General features: G+C 36.1%; 2 protein-coding genes across 2 annotated transcripts in view; one reads left to right on the forward strand and one right to left on the reverse strand.

Moving 5' to 3' along the window:
* Positions 1-507: 507 nt before the first annotated feature.
* On the reverse strand, positions 508-15,279 carry LOC106131013 (breast cancer type 2 susceptibility protein homolog). The gene is made up of 9 exons (XM_060952955.1): positions 14,885-15,279; positions 9,968-13,962; positions 9,282-9,453; positions 4,304-4,511; positions 3,968-4,077; positions 3,642-3,746; positions 2,569-2,743; positions 2,109-2,205; positions 508-1,823 (listed from the first exon to the last, which is right to left on the reverse strand). Exons 1-9 carry the CDS (start codon positions 15,158-15,160, stop codon positions 743-745), a joined length of 6,219 nt encoding a protein of 2,072 aa, XP_060808938.1. The 5' UTR covers positions 15,161-15,279; the 3' UTR covers positions 508-742.
* Positions 15,280-16,327: 1,048 nt separating this feature from the next.
* The window catches only part of LOC106131012 (probable multidrug resistance-associated protein lethal(2)03659), a 53,636-nt gene continuing 42,421 nt past the window's right edge, over positions 16,328-27,542 (forward strand). The window contains exon 1 of the mRNA XM_060952892.1: positions 16,328-16,521. The gene's annotated coding sequence lies outside the window, so the exon portion shown is untranslated. The remainder of the gene's footprint in view (positions 16,522-27,542) is intronic.

Below are 27,542 nucleotides of genomic sequence, written 5' to 3' on the forward strand. Positions count from 1 at the left end.
CTTGCCAAAGAGTTGAACTTGAAACTTCAAACACATGATATTATCTATCATTTTACGTGCCGTGCCGGGCTTAGAGGAACAATAATATATGAACGTTGTATTTCTTTGGTCGCCTTTTACAACATCTACAAGAATATTTCATTCTACAGGCCTGACTTCAAAACTTGTTATAATCTTGGCATCGATAGGAGATCGATGATCAATTTTACAGTGTCCCACCGCCCATACATGCATACAATCTCGTCTATGTCCCTTACAGGTTAGACAGAGCCATCAGTCTTGAAAAGACTGAAAGGCCACGTTCAGCTGTATGGTTTAATAGCCCATCGCGTAAACGAAGAATCCCATTTTATTTTTGGAAACTTGCCTTCATTTCAAACTTTCATAAACTTTTCACTCCGAAAAAAAATATATCGGAGCCAATAGCTGACAATGAAACCGGGAACATGCTTTAATAAGAGAAATAAATATAAAAAAAACAGAAATATCATGGTTATTAATATTATATTTAACAGCAGTTATGTACAAAGAAACATAATATAAAATCTTAATTAGTTAACAATCGACATTTGAAACTTAAGCAAATAATAATAAACAATTTAAAATTCGACAGAATTATCACAAACATATAAATTTTTACGGTAACCTACCAAAGCGTGGATTACATTTATTGTCTGAATATTTAGCTTTCCTCACAATCTTTTATCTCACTGTAAAATTGCGTATCGGTTTAGGCGTATAATCAATCTAGACTTAAAGGCGGACTAGCATCAAACTCCTCCGCGAAATGATCAACATCGTTTTCATCATTGGCAACACTACTGAAATCCAATTTCACAGGATTAACACTTTTTCTTAACGTTCTATGTAATGCCAACACTGGACTGCAACTTAATTTATTTCCCATATTTTCGGGTAAAGTTTTTGCGTTGGCAACTGGAGTATCACAATTACTGGTAACATTTGAGTTTAAAAGGGGACTTTTGAAAGATTTCGTAGCGTTTTTTGATTTGTTTATTATATTTATAGGACTTAAAGGTGGTGGTTCACCGTACATTTTTAATTTAGATATTTTTTCGTACACTCTCTTTTTTCTTAACAATGCCTTCGGTGATAATTCTTGTGGTTCTGTTTGCCTGAATGTAGACTCGAAATCAAGACCGGATAAATTAAATTCGTCTGTGATTTTGTTAGATCTAGCTAAAGGAGACTCTATATAAACTTTATTTTTCGACAAATCGTGATTCTGAAACCTATACGGAGAAATATTTTCGTTAGAAAAGTTACATTTAAACAATCTATTCTTAACAACTAAACATTCTTGCACAAAACTTTTATTCTTTAAAACTTTCCATAGATCCTCAACAATTTTTCGAGCGGCAACACTTTTGGGAGTTTTCGTGAAATACGTGTACTCGGTCGCGCGATACTGAGGTATATTTTTGCGGGTGTTGCCAACTCTCTTTTGCAAATTAACACACGCGACCACTTGTCCTGTATCCAATACGTTTTCGAAGCCAAATTTCTTTATGCCACCCCAAAAGTTGACACAGATTATATTCTTATATTCATCTGTCAAGTAGACGTTTTGGAATTGCGAAATCGATTTGAAAGCATTATGCGACGGATCGATTTCGATTATGATGCCTGCCGTATCGATTTCATTGTAATCGGTGACCATGGTGGGGTGTGTTATTATTTCTTTGATGGGGTAGCAAGTTCTGCTTATAGATTTTACGTATGGTAATAATTTGTCTCGATTTTTTGGGTCGGTTTGCTTGAAAATTGTCTGCCGGCCGGCGGATAGTTGGAGCTCTGAATACCTAAAAACATAAATATTTATTCTCAAGTATGTCAATTAGAATGAGTAGGAGAGAACTAAAGTATGCACTTAATTTAATGGCACAATCTTTTTCTAATAAAGTTAAATATGTTAAACGTTATAAAAAACGATAATTATGCCAAAAAATATTCTGAGAAATGAAGATTCAACCGGTACTAAAGCCAGAAGAAAGAATATATCACACATCTTTATTACTAACGAACGATAACTATAACATTATACTATACTATTAACTTACGGACTAAAGCTAGTAATTACGTCTCACCTAACAGCGGTGGGAACGACATTGAGAATATCGACACAAGCGCCCTCTGTGATGAGTTCCGATATCGCGTCGTTCGGTTTCCATATTGTTAAAAGGGCTGGAAAGTTAAAACAATATTTCAATAAAAATATTCAACATTTGGAATTCTTTACCAAAGAGGAGAAATTTGTGATTAAAATGGCAGGACAACAAAAAGCGAATTTCATATGTACATAAAATCAAGTCTATATCCCTTGCGGGTTAGACAGAGCCAACAGTCTTGAAAAGACTGAATGGCCACGTTCAGCTATTTAGCTTAATGATAGAATTGAGATTCAAATAGTGACAGGTTGCTAGCCCATCGCCTAAAAGAGGAATCCTAAGTTAATGCTACCATATGTATGTATGTATGTATTAGCAACCTGTCACTCACACACATCTCAATTCCATTATGACACCATACAGCCGAACAATTACTCACCTCTGTTCACATCGCCCTGGAACACATCAGTGACTCTCACCCTGAGCAGAGGCACCACACTCCTGGCGGCAGACATCCTGCTAAAGACCTTATCCTGGATATTCTGGAGCATTTTGTCCCGTTTCGATGCCGTGTAGACTTCTAGAAGACGCCTTTGGGAGTCTGTCAGACTTGCCTGCAATAGATTGATATCATCTTACTTCACTACATAGTATAAAACAAAGTCGCTATTTTAGTCTGTTTGTCTGTATGCTTAAATCTTTAAAATTACGGAACGGATTTTGATGCGGTTTTTTGTAACAGGTAGAGTGATTCAAGAGGAAGGTTTTTATGTATAATTTTTTCCGAATTTTGCACCCGTGCGAAGCCGGGGCGGGTCGCTAGTATATTATAAATGCGAAAGTTTGTATGTCAGTATGGATGTTTGTTGCTGTTTCACGCAAAAACTACTGAACTGATTACGATGTAGGTAGCTGAAGACCCAGAATAACATATAGGCTACTTTTTATTCCGAAGTTCCCGCGGGATTGATAGGGTTTCCTTGCGGACGAAGTCGCGGGCTACCTCTAGTAAGTAATACAATAACAAACCTACCTTAAAAAATACCAGTAATTATGTTGTAATTTTTTTATGTTCAATAAAGAGTTAACAAACAAACATATTTAACAGGTAAATCTCAATTGGACAGAAATAGTAAAGGGAATGCTTAGATGACTTGGTCATGTCGAGAGGATAAAATCAATAAATATATACGGGACAAATTACACAGATTGAGCTAGCCTCGAAGTAAGTTCGAGACCTGTGTTACGAGATACTAACTCAACGATACTATATTTTATAATAAATACTTATATAGATAAACATCCAAGACCTAACCCAAACAGAAAATAATCTTTTCTCATCATTCCATGACCGGGATTCGAACCCGGGACTTCCGGTGTCACAGACAAGCGTACTACCGCTGCGCCACAGAGGCCGTCAAATGACGAGGCTGAATGAAAGCAGGTTGACTAAGAAGTATGTATCTCAATTTCAGAATAGGGCCATTAGAAGGCCAAAAGGTAATGACCCACCCTAAATTGCGAAGGCTCTTTGCTCATTTTCAACAGTCTCGCTATTTGAGACCCGCTGTCCAATGACCGTTTGTCGATGTCTTGGTCTTCGGATTCAGGTGAATCCTGGAAGCAAACATAGTATTACACAAAACATAAGTAGATCGACGAGTTTGAGTATTTGGGCATTTGTGGTCAAGTTCCGTCGCGGTCAAGTTCCGTTGTGGTCAAGTTCCGTCGTGGTGAAGTTTTGTCGTGGTCAAGTTCCGTCGTGGTTAAATAAGCACTTCTGATAAAATAAAGGTTAACATTAACGAACAACAAGTTATAAAAATATGACATCCTACCTCGTCGGACATTTCCTTCTCCACTTCCTCGTATATCTTCTCCACGAGCGCTTGTCTCTCAGATTCGTACTTCATCTGGTGAATGTGTTCAAGACGTTCTGATCTTGTCACTGAAAATATATCGTGAAATTAAATGAATACGCTCTGTATTCTCCCTCCCTCTATCTCTCTTCTCTTCTTCGTCACTCCCTCTATCTCTCTCTCTCAGAAAGGTATTTCAAGCATAAAGCAAGTACCTACAACTAAAAAAGTACATAATAAAATACGATCAAACCTCCTTCTTTTTTGAAGTCGGTTAAGAAAATTTAATTGATCAAAAAATTGTACAAAACTTACCGGTGCTTCCATCCTCAAACTTCTCAACGTAAAGCGGTGGGTACACTCTCGCGACCAAAACTCTTAGCTTCGATATTTTCCCGCCATCTGGCGTGACAGCTGTCAGATGAGACAAGATGGCGGCGTTGGCATGGTAACCGAGGCGGGCGTCCCAGCGGGCGCGCCGGGTCGAGTTACCGGGTATTTTGAGGCGAACCGATGATATATCCTGATGAAAAAATTATGCTTTATAAGACTAAAAGATAGTTGGAATTATATTTTTACGATTTAGAATAATGATGGAGCAAAATAGAGATGGACACTTGACATTTTTTTTTTTGACACAAACAGTCATAAGAAAGAAATAAGTACAATAATACCGTTTTAAAAAGATAGACCAAACAGTGTCGAGCAATAATACCTACAATAAAAAATTGCGTGCTTATAACAAACAGCAAGAGATGGTAAAAGAAAAACTAATTTGGTAGGTATCAGATAAAGGCAATTATATAAAGTAAGAGGAGGACATCGAGTTGCGTAGAAAAACAAATACAAACAGAAATACGAGTAGACATCAAACGATTACAAGTATGTATATGTAGTATATGTAGTAAGTAGCATGGCTAGGGGCGAGCCTAGTCTCGAGCGTGCCACTTCCGCCATGGGGTTGGGCGACCCCCAGGTAATGGCTAGCCTTACCCTGGCATGCGGGGCTCTGCTGGGGCGGACAAAATTTTTCCCTAGCGTCTCGTGGGAATCGCATGGATGCAAATCTTTTGAAAGAGCACCTAGATGGCGGCGATGGTGTCCGCACCCCATCACGTCTCGTTCCCGGCGGGAGCGGTATGCGGTCTGCTGAAAGCCGCTTTGCGACGATGAATGTAAGAGGAGGAATGAAGGATAAGATTGAGGAAGTATGCCAGATGATGGATGAAAGACGTTTGGATGTGTTGTGCGTGAATGAAACGAAGCGGAAAGGATGCGACGCGACGCAGCACGGCCCTTACACGGCGTATTGGTCTGGAATTTCCAGTACCAGCCGAGGCTGTCAAGGGGTCGGTCTAATTCTTTCTGCACGAATGGCTGAGTGCGTGAATGAGTATGAGTGTGTCAGCCCTCGTCTTCTATGGATTAGGCTGAAAGTTGGAATCACTCGGATCTTCGTTCTAGGTGTTTATGCACCTTGGGATGTGGGTTCGAGGGGTACAACATCAGCAAAAAGCGAAAACGAGGAGTTCTGGAATAGTGTAAGAGAAGTATTGAAAGTTACCAAGCCAAATGAGAAGATTATTATGTTAGGTGATTTTAATGGATGGGTGGGTGTAAAGCGTGATGGATATGAAAAAGTGCTTGGTGCGTTTGGTGACGAAAAGGTGAATGATAATGGAAGAAGTGTATTAGAAATTTGTCTAGAGTGGGATCTTTTTGTGTCGAACTCAATGTTTCAACATAAAGAGATCCACACCTACACAAGAGTGGAAGGTATTTTAAAAAGTATGATAGACTTTGTGATTGTAGATGAAAGATTGAAGAACAAAGTGCTGGATACCCGTGCATATCGCGGTGCTGGCATTGACTCGGACCATTTACTGGTGATATCCCGGATAAGGGGTATCTTCAATCGCTGGCGGCACAGGGTAAGGGAGCAAACCAGCGCTTTGGAAAGAGTAAAAGTAGAAAATTTGCAAGATATGGATGTAGGTAAGAAGTATATTAATAGACTGAAGGATGAATTTGAAGATTTAGAGGAAATGAGCGATATTGAAGATGGATGGAAGGAATTTAAAGAAAGAATTGTGAAAGTAGCTGTTGAAGTGTGTGGTGTAAGTAGAAGAAGGAAAGGAAAAAATCACAAAAATGCGTGGATGAGTAAAGATGTGCAAGAACTTGTGCGATTAAAGAAGAAAGCATGGCTGGATTTGTTAGCAGCAAAAGCTAACTTAAGAATGCAAGAGGTTATAGATGAAGATGTGAATGAAGCACGTAAGGAATATAAGAAAATGAAAGATTTGGTTAAGAAAGCTGTGATTAGAAAGAAAGAAGAGTATAAAGAGGATTTTGATAAAAGGCTATCAGAAGACTTTCAGTCAAATCTGAAAGTATTCTGGAAATCCGTAAGGTCAGCCCGAGGAAATACTATAACCAGAGAGCTGACTAGGATCAGATGCCAGGATGGTAGCGTTGTGAAAGGAGAAGAATGTGTACTAAAGATATGGAAGGACTATTTTGAAAGTTTATTTGAAAAAAAGGAAGGAAATAAGAAAGATTTCTGCTATAGCGAAGAAAAAGAGAATGAGATGGAAGGCGAAATTGAAATGTTCGAAATTGTGGAAGCACTTAAGAGTATGAAAGCGGGAAAGGCTGCTGGGTGTGATAGAGTGTCGGTCGAGATGCTTAAAGCAGGAAAAGGCGTAGTAGCTAGTCAGTTGTACTGCCTTTTCAATTTGTGTTGGAGAAGCGGCCGAGTACCAAAAGATTGGTGTAAGGCTGTTATCGTGCCACTTTACAAAGGAAAAGGGTCACAGCTGGACTGCAAAAATTATCGTGGTATAAGCCTGCTTAGCGTCGTCGGCAAATTGTATGCTAAGGTATTGATTAATAGAGTCAGGAATGAAACTGATGACAAAATATGGGATGCTCAAGCGGGATTTCGAAAGGGAATGGGATGTACTGATCAGGTCTTTTCCTTGCGGTGCATAGCCGAAAAGTTTTTGGCCAAGAGTCAAAAAGTCTATTGCACATTCGTAGATCTGGAAAAGGCCTATGACAGAGTTGAGAGGAATGAATTGTGGTCAGCACTTTCTATGCATGGGGTGAGCAGTCTCTTAATACGAGCACTGAAATCCTTATATGAGGATTCGAGTGCTTGTGTCAGGATAAACGGAGCGCACACTGAGTGGTTTAAGATTGAGAAAGGCGTTAGGCAAGGATGTGTTGCGTCACCGTGGCTGTTCAACCTATTTATGGATAGCTGTTTGACAGATTTGAAAGAGTCTAAAAGTGGATTAAGGATGAATGAGTTACTCGTCAAATGTCTGCTCTATGCCGACGATCAGGTTATACTGGCGTCATCAGCGGAGGAGTTACAGGAGATGGTAAACTGTATGCATGAAGCTTTAAAAGAGAAAGGAATGAAAGTGAACGTAAGTAAAACTAAAACACTGGTTTTTGAAATGGAGAAAGAAATGACAGCATGTAATATTTTGATTGGAGGAGAAAAAGTGGAGCAAGTGAAAGAGTTTGTATATCTAGGATCAAAGTTTACATCAGATGGCAAGTATGATAGTGATATTGAAAGGAGAGTGAACGCGGGGAACATGGTGAATGGAGCTTTGCATGCCTTTATGAGCAGTCAGAAACTATCCAAAAAGGCTCGACTGGCTGTGCACAGGGGCGTGTTGGTCCCGACATTAATGTATGGGAATGAAAGTTGGGTATGGCAAAAGAAGCATGAAAGCAGAATAAATGCAGTGGAAATGAGAGCGTTAAGGAGTATGATGGGTGTGAAATTGAGTGACAGGATAAGGAACAGCGTGATAAGGGAATGTTGTGATGTGAAAGAAGATGTAGTTACAGGAATAGAAAAGGGTATGTTAAGATGGTTCGGTCATGTGGAGAGGATGAATGAAGGCAGGTTGACTAAGCAGATATACAAGGAGAGTGTGGAGGGAAAGGTCGGAGTGGGAAGACCTAGACGAACGTATCTTGATCAAATTAAGGACGTCCTGGTAAAGGGTCAGGTCAAAAGTACCCGAAACCGCCGAGCTTGTATGAAGAGAGTTATGAATGTGGACGAAGCGAAAGAAGTATGCAGAGATCGTGGCAAGTGGAAAGAGGTAGTCTCTGCCTACCCCTCCGGGAAAGAGGCGTGATTTTATGTATGTATGTATGTATGTATATGTAGTATTGTACCTTAGTTTTGTATTGAACAGCTTATTACGAACTAAATTTTTTGTGGACTGCAATGCGTTTAAAAAAAATGACAACGTCTGAGAAATTTTTATTGTGATTACATAAACAACGGTAGAAAAAGTTATTCCGAGTGTAATTTTTGCGAAGCTGAGGGGGACTAAGATGTGTAGATTGCGAGAGAAGCGAAGTGGAAGTCGAGCTTTGGACATAAAATTTACTTTCGAAAGGAGTGTAGATGAATCAATCAAGTTATTTATTATCTTATGTAAAATGCTATATCGAATTGGGTACGACGGTTCTGAAGGGATAAGATGTTATAGCGATTAAGAGAAATGTTATATGACATATCTGTTACATTATTGCGATAGTTAAGTAATTTGATGAATTTCTTTTGCACCTTCTCAATTCATTTATATCATTTTGGTAAAGGAGCGTCGGTGGTCGAATTCGTAAGACACCCGTAATAAAAAACACCGGTAATAAAAAAGTGATGTGCAGTAAGCCACAGGTTCGAATCCCACCTCAGCCATACGAATGACTATTTTCTAAGGACATTAGTTGAATACTAACCCGATGCTCTAACAGCAAGGGAAAACATCGTGAGGAAACCTGCACATTCAGGCAACTGGATGTGTAACCATAATCGCATACGGGTTAGATTCACCTGCTAAGGTTGCGGAGGTCAGACGGCAGTCGCTTCGTGTAAAAACCTGACTCACCCAATCCAGGATCCATGGTCAAAGGCATGTCCCGGGCTCTTTTCCAGATTAGTAACGATCCGACCGGAACTAGACCTTACCTAGATAAGATTACCGTCGTAAATAAGATGATAGAAAGTCGCCTGCGATGGTACAAGCATGTCATGAGGAGGGACGCATCTAAAGCCGTGCAACAAATTTCGGCTATCCCTGACCTAAACAGGAGTACGGGGCACCAGGCAACGTGGCGGGCAACTGTATAGCTTAGGATTTGGTACAGGCAAACGTGGATACAGGAATAATCCCAGATTTACTGTCTTGGGGCCGGATTAACAGGAGGCCCAACCCCAAATGAGGAACAGGCATGGAAGAAGAAGATGTAACCTTACCTCCCAAGGCGCCACCCCTTGCTCACAGTTCACCAGCTCAGCGCCATTAGTAACAAGTTTAGTGCCAATTTTAATTTTGCCATTGTTAACATATTTAACTAGCATCTTGTCTATACACGTCCTTATGTTGTACCAACCGTCTGTGAGAAGTAACTCCGTTTGGTTGGTATCACTGGAATGTTATTCAACAGTTATTGCTTTGGCATGTAAGTAACTAGCATATACGCGGTTTCGCTCACGTGTAATAGTTTTAGCAATTCCTACGTTTTCTGAATTGCCATTAATATGTCTACTACCTTTTGCCCGCAACTTCGTCCGCGGGAATTTAGTGGCACCTACAAAAAGCGCAAATTGCACGGGACCTTTACATTTTCCTGGAATAAAAAGCCTTTTCCTTCTCCAGACCTAATTATACGGAAAATTTCAAGAAGATTGGTTCAGTAGATAACGCGTGAAGAGACAACAAATAAACTTTCTTTCGCATAATATTAGTTGGGACTATACAACTAGGAGAAATAGTATGTAGGTTATCTATGGTATATAGACGCAAAAGACCCACAGTCAAAAGTAAAATAAAGAAAAGAAAATTACTATTTGTTTGATAGTTTGCTACAACAACTTTAAAACTACACAAATATAACATTGAACTTTAATGTTTGATACAAAAACTTAAAAAGTTTACCCACCTTTTTTCTGCGCCATCATTATAAATATCTCTGACACATAAAACCAAAGTTTTTGAAGCCACGTCATCTCTTTCGAGTATTTTCCTCAAAGCGGGCCTCTCAGCATTGTACAACTCTTTGAAATATCTATATTTGAGTTGGGCCAATACATTTTTCGCTGTACACACCCCATACATCGATCTAGGAAATTTAACTTCGTAACTAAGCAATTTCCATAAAATTAATTTAACGTGGTTTTCAAACCATCCATCGGGAACTAAAGTTTTATTGACTGACTTTAAAAAATGATGTTTGAGGTCATCTTGTGATATTATTGAATTAGATATATCATTTCTTGCACCAACAAACTCGAATTCGTCTATTTTTATGTCATTTACAGTTATATCTGTAGTCATTTCTTTATCAGTATTGCTATTTTCCATTGCCATTATATCTTTAAGTGTATATTTTTTGTTTTTCTTATAACCATCATCACATACGTCAATTTGTTTGATCAAAGGTTGTTTAATATTTTCGGAATTATCTTTTTTGTATGGTGTCGCAAATTTTCTCTTCTTTGCTTTAGGACAAGAGAGTATCGGGCTGCCTGATCTTTTACATTTGTTTTCTGGTGATCTAAAATCTTCTGTGTTCAATGTTTCTTCAAAATTCTTAATTACTTGTGTATCTATAAGTTTATCTATATTGTCAAACTTTGGTTCATTGAAATTTAAATTATATGTTTTTAAAATACTTGAATTAGGTATTTTATCTGTCTCATGATCGTCATTGAAAAATTCTTTAGATTTTATCAGAGCTTCTTCAGATATCTCGACATTGTCATTATTAGCAGTTTTGAAACTAAATGATGGTTTAGAAAAACCACTTTTATTGTTATTAGCATTTGCATCGTTAAGTATCCGTCTTCCTAATTTCAACGCGTCTTCAGAAATAACAACTTTTTTATTACTTGCAGTTTGAAAACCTTTGAAATTATTAAAGCATTTTATAGTATCATTGGAAATATTAATTTCTTTTTCTTTAAATTCGCTTAAATCTCGAAATATTTTTCTACTATTTTCTAAACCTTCAGGAGAAATTTTCACCTCTTTTTTACTGGCTGTTTGGAATCCTGTAAATACAGGTAATATTTTTTCATTTTTATCACCTTCTTGCGAGAGTGGTTTTGTCTTGAACGTGGTATCACCTTTTTCTATATCTTTAAATAGATCTCTACTTTTAGCTAACGCTTGAGCAGAAACTTTAATTTCTTTATTGCTTGCTGTTTGAAAACCTTGGAAATCTTTTTCAGAATGATTCTGAAAATGAATGGCGCTGCCATCTTTATTTAAAACATTGGTTCTATTATTTTTTTCCAAATTTTCAAATAACTTTTTACTTCTGGCCAAAGCGTCAGCGGAGATTTTCACTTCTTTTTTGCTAGCAGTCTGAAATCCTTTAAAAACAGGGTTCGCAACAACCTTTTCAAAATTGTTTGGTTCTTCAACTTTGTCCAAATCTTCGAAAATCTTTTTGCTTCTTGCTAATGCTTGAGCAGATATTTGAACTGGTTTCTTGCTAGCTGTTTGAAAACCAAGATTTACACTTTTATATTTTTCATCATTTATATCTTCAAATATTTTCTTAGTTTTTGCTAAAGCATCATCTGATATTTGTATTTTTCTATTACTAGCTGTTTTAAATCCATTAAATTTGCCTTCTTGTATATTTGGATTCCGTAAAGCAACATCTAACATCTTGTTTAAGTTTTTCTCTTGTATCAGTTTGTTCTCATCAACGTTTTCATCTAAATCTTTAAAAATATGTTTGGTTTTTGCCAATGCTGATGCAGATATTGTCATCTTATTATTATTAGCTGTTCTAAAACCAGATTCCTTGCTTGTCGATGGTTCATTAATATTTTTATTTTCATTCATATCAACAATACTTTCCATGTCACTTGTTTTACAATCTCCCAAAATTTCAATATCTTGAAAAATATTTTTAGATTTCGCGATAGCATCTTCAGAAATTATTATTTCTTTATTACTGGCTGTTTTAAATCCTACAACACTAGTAGTAGGTACTACATTATCTTCCATATTATCACATTTGGCGTTATCCCTTAAGTAACAATCACTTATGGTATCTATATTAAAAACATCAAACTCTTGAAATACATTTTTTGTTCTTGTAAGAGCTTGTTCAGATATGGTTATATTTTTATTGCTTGCAGTTTTAAAACCAACGTTGATATTTGATGAAAAATCATTTTGATCTAATTTTCTTCTATTAGATACAACACAATTGTTGCTCATATTTTTTTCTAGAGTAGTTTCCGCCTCACTATCAACAGCTTTGCTCTCTTTGCCTAAATTCTCGTTAAAAGTTAAATCATCTTCAAATTCCAATAAAATATCTTCGTCTATTTTAATATTATTTGTATCTATACTTTCTTTTTCAATCAAATTCACAGCAACATTACTTGTACTACTTTCCTTATCTAAACTATGTCTTATTCTCTTAGAGCAAGGTTCATTTTTTGGCAGCAAATTGTCTTCGTCAAAGTTGATATCTAAATCTATATCTTGAAATACTCTTTTGCAACTTGATAATGCTTTTTCGGACAAATAAATGTTTTTGTTACTTGCGGTTTTAAAACCATTGAGTTTGTTACCATTTTGTAATATTTGTTTACTAGTGTCATCAATATCTTTAAATATAGATTTAGCCTTATCTATATTTTTATCCAATATGTTTATTGCTTTTCCATTGGCAGTTTTAAATCCAATAAAGTGGGTATCAGCGGTTTTAGGACTGTCATCTTGTTTTACTTTTATTTGATTATAATTCAGAACGCTCTTATTAGTTTTAGGAATCATATCACAACTTTCTACTAACTCTTTTAAAGTAGGAGTCTTGGTACCATCTGTTTCATCATCTAAAATACTTTTAGCTCGGTTAAAAGAAACAGCGGATACCTGAATAGATTTGTTACTAGCTGTCTGAAAACCCACATACACAGTTGTGTCTAAAACATTAGAGTGATCATAAAAGGAAGTTTCTAAGGCACATGTAAACGGTAATTCTTTTAGACTTGTTTCCTTATTGTCAAGTTCTTCGTCACTACTGAACAAAATTTCGTCTTCAAAATTGAATGATTTCCTTTTACTTTCTTCCTTCGAATCAGTAATAACATCTAAAATAGACAATGATGTAGGCCCACTTTCTTGCTTGTCATCAATATCTTTGCTATTAATGTCAGTTACATCTGGCAACATTTTTATTTTAAAATGTGATGAACTTTGTCTTACTGCATCAAGTTTATCAGAACTTACTTTCGGAGTTTTGGATATTCTAAGTACTGGGCTAAGTGATGGCTCTCTGGTTTTAAATTCTGGTTCAAAATTTGATTGCAATAACAATTCTTTGCCTAATATCTGGGAATTAATAAGATTTTTAGCTGTTTCTATATCATCACTTTCTTCAATAATAGGATGAGCTAACTTCTCAAACTTTTCAAAAGACTCTAAATTATACACTAAAGGAGACATACTTTTAGATTTATTGCCATTATTTAAATTTATAACAGGGCTGGAATTTATATCTGTAACTGTTATAAAATCTTGTACATCAATATTATGTTCCACCTCTACACACTGATCCAATAGTGCAGTGCAATTATCATCCATACATATTTTTACATCTTTTGTTGGACTGACATCTGATAAACAAAAATCTTTTCTCATCTCATCTTTATTAATTTCACCTTTATTTTCAGTAAATTTCACATCTGTAGAATAATCGTCTTGGTCTTTATCTTTTGCACAATCGGCTGTAGTATTACCAGGAGTTTTAAGTTTACTTTCTAAATTTGAATTATAGAAAGATTTTTCAAATTCTTGGGTAATAATACCTTTACGCGAATTCATGGCTTCAACATCTTCTATAACATTGATTAATTGTGTATCTAGCACAAATTGTGTTTCAAATTTAGATGTTTTCTTAGATGGTACCTAAAATATAAACACATAAAAAATTAAAGTTGAATATGTCACAAAGATCATTTTAAAAAGTTGTTTCTCATCACAACTAAATTTCAATATTGCATCAACACAAGCACCAAAAACAGTTTAAGTCCCACATTGAAATGGCCAAAAACAAGTGTCCCATGACAAAAAAAAAACTTTGATGACATTAATTCTTATGTAATTCTAAGTTTGGATTATTGTGAAGTTGACATTGTAGGAGGAAATGCTGCAGTGCAGTGTGTTATTGTTCTTCTGCACTGATGCTTTGGGAGCAGCACCATGTCATCTTTAAGTAAATTATTTTACATCCCAAGTTGCCAAGCCAAAAGATGTGACAGTTATTATGTGATTTTGAAATAGTCCATGATAATATTTTTCTTTATTGAGTTAACACGTCTTGCAGGGGCTAGCATTAAATAATTGCATTGGTCGTCTTATACAACGTCCATGTAAAAGATATGGAGTGGTCCTATTATAAAGTGCTGGGAATCACACAGCACCTTCTTCTCATGGTTTATGGCTAAAATAATAAAGTTAAACATCACATTCATCTGATGGTTCATGGTCCAAATAATAGTTATTTCTTAAGTTGCCTTCAACAATATCGTAAGTGATCTTAAATTAATCTGCGAAAACAGAATTCTTTGGATACCTAAACTAGAGCTAAATTTAAAAGATTTAAAAATTGTAAGATTAATTAAGTTTAACAGAAACCAGATAAAACTAAATTTGTTAAATAAATCATTTTCATACATTTACATTCTAAAGCAACCATGTGACCATAGTGACCATGGAGTGTGTGACAAAAAAGTTTATCAGGAACTTGTTTGGCTTATGAAAATTATTAAATCTTTTAAATGTAGCAGTAGCAAAGGTACTTTAACATTGTATAAAAGAGGTTACATACCACAGCTTGCAATTCATTTATGGGTACAAAACCAGAAGTTTTGTGTTTAGCCAACACTTGATTAACACATTTCTTTCTAATCAAACAGTCTGCATTATGAATAGCTTTTATTTGAGCTGATATATCACGGATGATGTCTCTAGGATTATACTCAATTTGACTTTGGAAATCTTGTGCATTATCTTTCTTGCTGGTTTGATAAATGTCTGCCTTCTTAGTACTTTGCTGCATTAATATTTCTTCGAAATTTTTTAGTGAATCAGAGTTATTATCCATGGTCTTGGTTGGTAAACATTAGTAGTGTTATTTCGTTAAATATTCCACACTAGAAGTTTAAAATGAGTTTTGTATGATAAAAAAATAATATCAAAACAAACTTTCATGCTCGCGCTCGCATGTTTGACACTTATTTGACACCGAGAATAACATTGATTCCGACAGTGACAGGCACTGCATGGGGTTGCTATTGCATTTTCTTCTAACTACCAAACTTACAAAATGCCTAAGTCATTCGCAAACAACGGTCTAAACTTTATTGACGTGTGAAAGCTGCGTACCTCATTGGGTATTCACGAATGAAGCAAAGCAATACTATGTGCGTATACAACGAGGCACACTGACACCTTATTCACTAACGTTGAAATGTAATATATTATCTCCTGTCTCATCTTAATACTTTATACATACATACATATCATCACGTCTATATCCCTTGCGGGGTAGTCAGAGCCATCAGCCTTGAAAAGACTGATAGGCCACGTTCAGCTATTTGGCTTTAAGATAGAATTGAGATTCAAATAGTGACAGGTTGCTAACACATCGCCTAAAAGAAGAATCCTAAGTTTACAAGCCTTATCCCTTAGTCGCCTTTTACGACATCCATGGGAAAGAGATGGAGTGGTTCTATTCTTTTCTTTATTGGTAGTTTTATTATTAGTATAGTTAAGAAATTGTAAAAATCACATTTATTTTCCTCAAATATATTTATTTGCTTTACAATAACACAAACATTTTATTAATCACAAACGCATGTGTCTATATGGTTTTTACTCTAAGTCGCCTTTTACGGTATTCATGGGGAAGATATGGAATAGTCTTATTTTAAAGTGCCGGGAACCTTACAAGAACTTAACACACATAGAAGTTTTATAAACAGTAGTAGTACTATGAACTAATTACATTTATGACAAACAATTATAAGGAGGCTGATAGAAGTTTTACTGTAATATTAAGCATGCAAGCAACAGGAATTTAGTATGAACCAAATTGAAATGCTTATTCCTTCAAATGTGTTATTAGTGTCCATGGGTAAATCAAATCATTTTCTACTAAAAACTCCTAACTTTTCTACCATCTTAAAAATCAGCTGTTTGTTGGTTGACAGTTGACACCTATCAAATCAAATTATGTCATGACATTTTGGTTAGGTACCTATTACAATTTTATTAGTCCTCTTTTGTAATTGATTTCGGTAGACGTCTTTTGTGTGTCGTTGCGGTTTTATTATAATTGTTTTTGTTTAAATAAAGTAATATCTGTATTCGCTACATAAATTACGAATCCGCTGCCCTGTGATTTAGTGAAACTGTGCCTTTGGTCAATTTCTATATTGATCAGCTGACTTCAACATCGGGAAGGTTAGTTTTTAACTCTATTTTAAATTATCTACCTACCTTAAAATAATTTGGTTTTCACACTTAGACGCAGAAACCCTTTTAAAAACCGACATACATATCCTAACTTTACGTAACTTTTATAATCAAGTAAACTTTCGTAACTTTTGAAGCTCTTAGAGCTTTTACTTTCTCCCGAGCACGAAGGTTAAATTTTAATGAGCGAATAGAAGCTTACCTCCTTGTATTCAAGTTCGGTATATATTCTTTTTAATTCAAGATTGTTTTCTATAAGTACATTCATTCAATAAGTAGTGATCAATTACTTGGTCAGCGTGTCGGAAAGGGTGCGCTCTTTTTAGGGTCATAAAAATTTTTTTTACCGAATTTTTTATGCCCTATTTTATTACTTAAATGGTTTCATTTAAGAAAAAACTAGCTTTTAATAGCCCATGTTTTAGCCCGGAAAAATCAAAATTTCATTGGAATCAGTCCAGTGATTTAGCTGTAAAAAGGACACAAAGAGACTTGATAATTAAAATATTAAAAAAAATATATTATTATATGGACAATACAAATTATTATTTTTTGTGCAACTGTGTCATAAAGCTTGGGTTCTGCTGTGTGGTATCCGAATCTCTAAAATAAACTTCTATTTATCTTTCCAATGGATGTCATAAGCACAAAAACAGCTCAGAGGTCAGAAACCAAATATGTATGTAGCAGGACAATTCTGCCTACCCCTTCCGGAAAGAGATGTTTTTAGTTATGACTGTAAATTTTGGAAATATTAATAACCAATCAGATTGTATGTTTAGTACAACAAAGTAAAATAAAAGAAATGGTTAGAGAATTTACAAAAACCAACAATTATTACATCAGGTGCGGAAAACTTTTTTTTGTCATTATTAAAAAAATGTTCTTCACCTGGTTTTTATTCCAATTGTGCCTTGTACCCTCTTGTACTGGAAGAGCCATTACCAAGATCCAAATCCCCTTAGCATGACATGCGCATGAAACTGTCCAGCTTCACATCATTATAAAAAAGGAAAGCGATGATGTTATTCAAATTGTATTGTATAATAGTGAATCATGTGGTTCCACTATTATCAGCGACACAGTCACAATCACAGCATACGTTGTCCCAAATAATTTAAATACATAATTGCGTATCCTTCAATCATGCAGCATTTGAATAGAAGTAGGTTTTTTAGTTCTAAAATTATTTTGATTGCGGATAAACCTTTGATTATGTTTTATTTATTCTTTTGTATAGCAATGTTTTTGTTAAGTTTTTTAAATTACTATGCTACTCATAAAAGTTTTGATTTTATTAGTACCTAATAATAATAAGGAAAATATGTTGTATGAAAACTTATGTGTGTAGAAGATTATTTTAATCTATAGACTATATGTTTTATAAAACGCAAGGACAAAGAATAAGTACCTATTTAGGGAAAAGTCTAGTCAAGGCGAACATAATAAGCTATGTTCTTGATAAACTTGAGGGCATACTGACGAAAGGCCAGGGTAAGATTACCTGAAAACGAAGAGCTTGCATGAACAGACTCATTAATGTGGATGAAGCGAAAGAAGTATGCAGTGATCTTGGCAAGCAAAAGAAGTAATCTCTGCGTACGCTCCGGGAAACTGGTGTAATATTATGCAAGTAAAGGTATTATTATATTAATTATTATATTAAGTATTATTATCTAGCAGAAATACGCCTGTTAATTATTTTGTTGGTGGACAACATCCATTGTCTTAAAGTGAATTCATATGCCATTTTTAAATTGGTTGTTATTGATCTTAATAGTAGGTAATTAGAACGAGTGACTGCTCCTTAGGGCTCGGTCGTGATATTAAGACTCCATAGTCTTTAGGGTACTCTTACAATAACTACTCTGCTCTATAAGTGGGACGAAAAAGGATTTAATTTAAGTACCTATGAAATGGACGAAAATTTCTCGAAAGCATGAATAAATACGGGATAAATTACACAGATTATATTAACCTAGATAAGTTCGTAACTTTTGTAACGAGATACTATATCTATACTAATTTATAAAGCTGAAGAGTATGTTTGTTTGTATGAACGCGCTAATCTCAGAAACTACTGGTTCGAATTGAAGGCTATTTATCATCACGCTGAAACTATCAGGAGCGAAGAAATAATGAAAAATGTGAAAAAAAAAACGGCGAAAATTATTCTCCTTGAGGACTTCAATGATGCCCAAAATAACTATTCCACGCGGACGAAGTCGCGGGCACAGCTAGTTTTGTAATAAATACTTATGAATATCAAAGACACAGGCCAATCAGATAAAGTTCTTTTTCCATCGTCATCGAACCCGGAAACTCTTGGTTCAGAGGTGAGAATCCGACAACTGCGCCTAACAGGAAAACCCTAAACCGCTTGCTTAGCAACAGCTTAAAAAAAAGCAGACGCCGATCCAACTTAAGATTGAATGCCGCTATTAGACAAGTCGATATTAAGACTGGCTTAGTCTTAAAACGAATCTATACTAATATTATAAAGCTGAAGAGTTTGTATGTTTGAACGCGCTAATCTCAAGAACTACTTACTGGTTCGAATTGAATTATTTTTGTGTTGAATTGACCATTTATTGAGGAAGGCTTTAGGCTATATAACATTACACTGCAACTATAAGGAGCGAAGAAATAATGTAAAATGTGAAAAATATCGGGGAAAATTATTCATCCCTGAGGGCTTCAATGATGCCCAAAATAACTATTCCACGCGGACGAAGTCGCGGACACAGCTAGTAGTGTACCTAATAAGAGTCAGACTCTGAATTCCGAAAAACTAAAACAAGCTATGCAAAATGTTGCGCAATCATTTTTGCGGTTCTCTGATAGTGAAGGTGAAACCCCGTGCGTTTTCCTTGTATGAAACACCGCCTTCGAAACGCCATGTGTGCATTTGGACTTTATACATACATACATATAATCACGTCTATATCCCTTGCGGGGTAGACACAGCCAACAGTCTGGAAACTGATAGGCCACGCTCAGCTATTTGGCTTAATGATAGAATTGAGATTCAAATAGTGACAGGTTGCTAGCCCATCGCCTAGAAAAGAATCCCAAGTTTGTAAGCCTATCCCTTAGTCGCCTTTTACGACATCCATGGGAAAGAGATGGAGTGGTCCTATTCATTTTTGTATTTGGAATATGGACTTTATAGGCACAAACTGGTCGTTCGCCGCGAACTTACTTACGACTTCGCGAACACTTATTTTATACAAAAATTATCTAAAAATTATTTGACTAATAGGTGCCGTGTGGTTCCCGGCAGAAATAAAAAAAAGTATAGAACCACTCCATCTTTTTCCAGTGGATGTTGTAAAAGGCGACTAAGGGATAGGCTTATAAACTTGTGATTCTTCTTTTAGGCGACGGGCTAGCAACCTGTCACTTTATATGAATCTCAATTCTATCAGTAAGTCGAACAGCTGAACGTGACCTATCAGTATTTTCAAGACCGTATGCCTTTGACCATGGATCCTAGATTGGGTGAGTCAGGTTTGGACATGAAGCGACTCCCATCTGACCTCCGCAACCTTTCAAGGGAAACCTAACCCTTATAAAATTTATCACACATCCAGTTGCCTGAAAGAGCACTTTTCCTCACGATGATTTCCATCACGGCGAAAGCATTGGTTAGTATTCAAACTAATGTACGTAACTTCGGAAATAGTCCTAGTCGCTGCCGTTACTAACTGTACGTAAACAAAGCTAAAGCTGTATTAACGTTGTAAGAATATCAATCATGTGTTAGCATGTTATGCTGATGACCTTTACGACAAAGGTCAACGTACCCGAGGCGTGCGAAAATTTCCTAAAACAAAATCACTTGCATACATATAATCACGTCTATATCCTTTGCGGGGTAGACAGAGTTAACAGTGTTGAAAAGACTGATGAGTCACATTCATGATAGAATCGAGATTCAAATAGTGACAGTGACAGGTCGTAAGCCCTTCGCCCAAAAAAAGAATCCTAAGTTTATAAGCCTATCCTTTAGTCGCTCAAAAAAAGAATCCCAAGTTTATAAGCCTATCCTTTTGTCGCCCAAAAAGAATCCCAAGTTTATAAGCCTATCCTTTAGTCGCCCAAAAAAAGAATCCCAAGTTTATAAGCCTATCCTTTAGTCGCCCAAAAAAATAATCCCAAGTTTATAAGCCTACCCCTTAGTCGCCTTTTACGACATCCATGGGAAAAGGATGGAGTGGTCCTATTCTTTTTTCTATTCGTGCCGGGAACCACACAGCATACCATAACATAACATATATAACCATATATATATAAAATTCATAAACTTTGTTCTACTCAAGTATATGTATGTGATGTGACGCACAGATCACACGTGGACACACATTGTTATATATATATTTTTTATCAAAATTTGTATGTGTGTACTTATCCAAGGTCGTTAGTACGTTGGCATGTCATTACTAGTGTTAATGGTGTTTACAATGTAAAAAAAATGGTGAAATGCTAGTTAGGTATCGCACCTGTGTAATGTGAGTCGGGTTTTACAATTATAATTTTAAATATTTCACACTAGCTGTACACCGCGACTTCGTCCGCGTGGAATAGTTATCTTGGGCATCATTGAAGCCCTCAAGGATAAATCATTTTCCCCGTTTTTTTCACATATTCCATTATTTCTTTGCTCCTTATAGTCGCAGCGTGATGTTATATATCTTAAAGCCTTCCTCGATAAATGGTCTTATCAACACAAAAAGAATTTTTCGATTCGAACCAGTAGTTCCTGAGATTAGCGCGTTCAAACAAACAAACAAACTCTTCAGCTTTATAATATTAGTATAGATTAATAAGTGTAGAGCTGGTTAGTGTGTAAATGTGCCGCGGTGACAGTAAACATCGTGAGGAAACCTGCACATTCAGGCAACTGAACTGTGTAACAATGACCGATCCAATACGGGTTAGGTTTACTTCAAAGGTTGCGGAGGTCAGGCGGGAGCGCTCTGTGTAAAAACCTCACTCAACCAATGCAGGATCCATGGTGAAAAGCATACCCCGGGCTCCTCTCCAGAGTGAACAATGTATTCTCTCGTCCACATTCTATTCTAAGTTTAATTAATATTGTGAAGTTGACGTTGTTGAAGAAAATGCTGCAGTGCAGTTTGTTACCGCTTCTTCTGCACTGACGCCTTGGAAGCGGCAGTAAACTTAGTTTTTATGTAATTTATTTGACGTCAACCAATGTTGTTAAATCATACGTTTTGACAATTATTAAGCGATATATAGCATCCTATAGTAATGAAAAATTTTGAATTTTTGAATTTTGAGTGGTGATGATGCAAATGGGAGAAAAACCAGGTGGAAGAGGGTTGTATGTAAACATATGCCGATGACTGTAATGTACAAAGTTCAATGGAACATGTGTTACGAACAAACAGTGTACTCTCGCTTTTTCCTTTGTTTCATACTAACTCGCAGACAAATAAAATTGTATTTACTCATCAAGTCGTTTACCTCGCCTCGCTTTTGTCCCGGTTGCAACTTCTCCGAAGGGAAGATTACCAGAATTTTGACAAGGAAGATGAGTCAAGGTCCCAGGCTCGAATCCCTGTCAGGGCGTGATGAAAAACGAACTGTTTCTGATTGGCCTGGGTTAATCTTTAAATGTAAATATTATAAACAGAAAAATCTTTAAGTTGGTGGTGCGATAAAGTGCACATGCATACTGAAAAATACATGTACATTACAGTAAAAAAAATGCATAAATACATACAAGATATGTTCATACTCGTAATATACATTATAAATACATATCATATCAAATTAGGATGACCCATTATTGATCTGCCGAAGAAAGAACTCATTCACAGCATGTTTGAACGCAGAGCGACTAAGATAGTAGGAAGGACCTTTACGAATGCATTCTGAGACTGGATGTAAAAATGCGGTAATAGCCAAGCAAAACTATGTTGCAATCTTGTATTTCTTGAGTCTTGAGATGTTATGATCGACCTACATATTATGTACCTACACGGCATTATGTGACTGTAAATATTATATTGCCGTGTGATTTCTGGTACTTTAGAATAGAACCACTCAATATAGAATAGATTTATATTCAAAATTGGATAGGTACAAGGTATCACTTATTGACGTCACATCACTTACTAAATCTAATTATAACTACTACCAGTTCCAAAGCGCATGTGTAGAAGAAGCGGCGGAACAAACTACACTGCAGAATTTTCATCGGACGTATATCTTTCCCATGGATGTCGTAAGAGGCGACTAAGGGAGATAGGTTTATATACTTGAGATTCCTTTTGTAGGTGATGGGCTAGCAACCTGTCACTATTTGAATGTCAATTCCATTATAAGTCAGCTGAAATTGGTATTTGAATTTTTTTTTAACTATTGATTTAATAGAAATAGATTTATTTTCAAAACGTCTACCCCGTATGAAATAAGTCGTTGAACATGATATAAAATAGGACGCGTTTGCCTGGGGATAAACTGCATGTTTGTGCTTTAAATGTGTATGAATACTCAGAAAACATTGTCAATGCGTCTGTTTGCCCAAACATTGATACGGTACTCATGCTTGTATTCGTTTTGCGGGAAAACTATCTTGTTTTGAGTTTTGTTCCTTGCGATTTGAACGGTGGTAATATAAGCGAGAAACACTTGATTGACGCTGAGAAATAACAATCCTAACTAATATTATAAATGCGTAAGTAAGTTTGTTTGCTTGTTTTCTTTTCTCGCGATATCTACACAACCAATCTTCTTGAAATTTAGCATACGAGTATATAAAGTTCAAAGTATGGAGAAGGATATAGGGTACCTTAAATTCTGAAATCCGTGCGGTTCCGGTGCCGTGTGGTTCCCGGCACCAATAAAAAGAAGAATAGGACCACTCCATCTCTTTCCCATGGATGTCGTAAAAGGCGACTAAGGGATAGGCTTACAAACTTGGGATTCTTTTTTAGGCGTCAGGCTAGCATAGCAACCTGTCACTATTTGAATCTCAATTCTATCATTAAGCCAAATAGCTGAACGTGGCCTTTCAGTCTTTTCAAGACTGTTGGCTCTGTCTACCCCGTAAGAGATATAGACGTGATGATATGTACGTATGTATGTATGTATGTTAATTCTGAAAACAACTATCGTTCTCTTAGTATATACAAGGTGTAACGGAAAGGGGGTTATCATAAAAAGTGGGTGGATACTATACCTTAAATAGATTCTTCCTACTGCTACTGCTGGTCCTTATCACCATGTTCATAAATGCATGTCAATAAAATTTCGCAATAAAATGTATTTATTTAAATGTAAACAAACGTGGCAAATCACTATCGGGTCAACATCCCCAATTCAAAACAACACACACACAAGACACTATCGATGTACACTAAAACACTAACTCCTCACTCGTCATTTTCTCCTGGTACCGTCGGCGACCTAAGTCGTAGGTAGCCGCTTTGTCGGCGCCGTCAAAGAGATCGCGGCAAGGCGGCGAACGTTTGACGTAGATTCTAAAACAAACAAATAAGACTCGTTTACTTAATCAATAAGAATCATTTTGCTTTGACAGAGGTACGTCGTTTAAGACATTCAATCGATTTGAAAATATTCGCATGAAATGCAAAAGAAATAATAATTACCTACATACATAAAACCACGACTTTTTCCCGGAGGGATAGACAGAGACTACATCTTTCCACGATCTCTGCATACTTCCTTCGCTTCATCCACATTCATAACTCTTCATGCAAGCTAATAAATAATTACCTACATTACAAAATAAATTGGTAACTAAGTCAAAGAAAGATTGAAAACCTACATACCTTTCAAAGAAAGGGTTCAAAACGTCGACCTCCTTGGATGCACAAGTCAGCTCTCCGGTAAATGGAAACCCAGACATTGCGAAGCATTCCTGGCGTTACAGTATCGCATGCGGTTTGATGCGGGCAACCATTTCTTCGCTCGAAGGGGAATCCGACGCATACACTTTATTTTTAATGTATCCCCAGTTCTGGAGACCGCGGAGGCAATGCGATACGTCCTCCTCGTCCAATCCATTCCGGGAACCGGGCATTGAGGTGGCTGCGCTCATCACGAGCGAAGTGAGCTGGAGCGCCACCATGTTGGAATATTAGGTTGTTTTCCATCACGATATCCACGTAACTTCTCACTGGCATTACTGTTCCTCATTTAAGTAATTTTCTAGGAAATTTAGGCTGTTAGGCAAAAAATATGGTTCAACGACAACATCTCCGACTATTCCAGCATCCAGCCAACACATTTATCCGCCACTGGTACTGGAAAGATGACTCCGTAAAAACATGTGGATTGGTAGCTAGGTATGCGACCAATAATGTTCATTGTAGTCGTAATAATATTCTGAATTACTCAAAGAAATCACGAAAGAGAACACGTGTACGAAAAAGTCAAAACACAAACACAAACAATGTTGTCATCAGTGCTGCCAGACCAAAAATCCGATTGAGCGCTGTAAGATGTAAAAAAGCGCTCGATTTCTTGGAAATTGTTCTTTAAAAAAGCGCTAGATATCGCGCTAAAAGAACAATTTTTCTTGAATGAAATAAAGCAAACAAACAAAAAAACACTCTATTAGGCTTTAAAATAACTGATGCTGATAGAGCCATAGAGTTTTTTAATATGTCATGATGTAAATTAAAAAAAACACCAGATTATCCGCTAGGTGCCATAATTCTGTAAAGCGCACCAAACACATAAAAAAGCGCTAGATCTAGCGCCCAAAGCGTTAAAATGGCAGCACTGGTTGTCACGCAAATGGATAGCGAACGACTGATTGACTTCTCAAATAATTGTACATTTCCGCTTCCCGATTCTGGCATCCTAGTACAGGGGAGACACGGGCAAAGTCGACCACGGTCACGTTAACCGGCTATTTTTGTAAACAAAGGTGAAATAAAATTATTTTAGTACAAATATGTTTTGTCCCTTTGATTCAATATCTTATTAATTTTACCATAATAAACGGGTTAAAAACAGTATTATTTGATTTCAAAATTTTACCATACTTACTACCACTCTTACCAATAGGAAAAAGTGGCATGTACAAAACGTGTTTCCTAGGTTGACTAAATGTTGACAACTTTTTTATGAATGTGGCGATAAAATTAAACAAAGTAAAAGTTTACTAATCACAAACGTAAATAATCAGGTGGGATCATCATTTTACCCTCACTTACCCTAAAGCGGAAGAAAGGATACGTGTACATCACCTGTCTCGCGGCGTAGCGCCATTGGTCGGCGCTTAGTGTACTAGACAGTGAACCCATTGACTGCGCACACACACACACTCTCAAATTTGAATATTGACCTTGAATTAGTCGAATTTAAGAACGAGAGACAAGTACTCTATCTAGTCTTGCCTTCTCGTTTTGGTAAATTAGGGGCCCGTTTTCATTTATTTTTAAGTAGATAAATTAAACCTCTTGCGTATCCATGAAATCCTGGTAGCTAAATGATTAATTCCTTTATTTTATTCGGAGATGTTTTTACCCATGATGCAAAAAAGAGCAGTGTTGTTGATGCAGATGACGCAGAGAGACTGCCGTCTGACGTCCGCAAGGATCAGAGACTTAAAAGAAAACATGTTTCCCTTCACGAACATTTCTTTCTTCCCGGACTTTTAACAACCTATGTAAACGTCATTTAAGTACTAGATCATTAGTAATAGTTTTATTAATTTATGACGATATTCGTTAATCGGCTTCTTAAAATATGAAAAAGAATTTCGTTCGTAATAGAAAATTTCTTAAAATATCCGGAACCATTTTAATACATTATTAATCGACCTTGCTCTTTGCTCCTTGCAAAGAAAAGTCACGCCTATTTCAGGGTTCATTTGGAAAATTTTAGTTAAAACCAACAACAATAGTTTGCTCGGATTTTGTGATTCAATAATAGTTTGATTATTTCTCTTTTTAATTATTATTTCTTTAAAAAATATTTCTTTCATATTTAAGTTTTTCATAATGTTACAAACACGTTCTCTGGTAACTACTACATTGATATTATTCAGTACGCTTAGTTCGTTGTTTTACTTTTACTTTATTACTGTAAAAACGCCAGTCCGGTATTTTAGTTGCTACAATTAATCTGCTAAAATAATTGATGAGAAACTGTTAGTCAGTTTTCTTTTTTGCCATGAGATTGAAGAGTCATATGAAACACTGATATTCAAACAGCCTTCAGTGTAAAGTTGTAATTTTAATGAGATAAAGTAAAAAATCAAGTTTCGCAGGTGGGACTCGTCAGCTAAATAGTAAAAAGTAAAGAAAAAAGCAGGAACACTTAGTTAAGAAAAACAAAAAAAAAAGATATCCGGAACCCTGGCTCTAAAATACTATTTTAAAGTACCAGGAGTACAGACGGGTGGCGTCGACATTAGGCCAGTGGGCCAATGGGTGTGATCGTTAAGATGCTATTGACCTCACAGCTGTTTACTGCTGTAGTGTTGTGCAAGTTTTAATAAAATAACATAAAATAAAATAAAATCGGCTGTAAAAAATAAAAATTTCAAAATAAAAAATTTACTTTTAGGGTTTTGCGTGGCACCAGGCTGTTTGTTACCGGTAACTCGTTTGGTGTACTCAATATGATAACCCCCTTTCCGTTACACATTGTATAACCATTTCTTACTCAAAGGGAACGGTTGAATTGAGAACCTTCCTTCTTTATGTAGTTGGTTAATAAAGGTAAACAGTCTTCATATGTTTTAGTTATATACAAAAAAAAACTATATGGTTAAAAGAAAAATTGTTAATTTTTGACATAATTTATTAATTATTTACTTTAGTATTTTTATTTTAACAAAAGTTATAAATTTATTAATTTTTTTTTTCATCTATTTAACAAGGAATTGTGTCAGTACCGACGAGGCTAATTTTATTTCGATTTCCTCTCACGTAATTCCGGGATTCACGAGTACATTTTCCCAGGAAAAAAATAAAATCTAAGTATTCAAAATCTCTCTGAAA

This window comes from Amyelois transitella, chromosome 30 (genome assembly GCF_032362555.1).
Source record: "Amyelois transitella isolate CPQ chromosome 30, ilAmyTran1.1, whole genome shotgun sequence".
In the NCBI taxonomy this organism is placed as follows: domain Eukaryota; kingdom Metazoa; phylum Arthropoda; class Insecta; order Lepidoptera; family Pyralidae; genus Amyelois; species Amyelois transitella.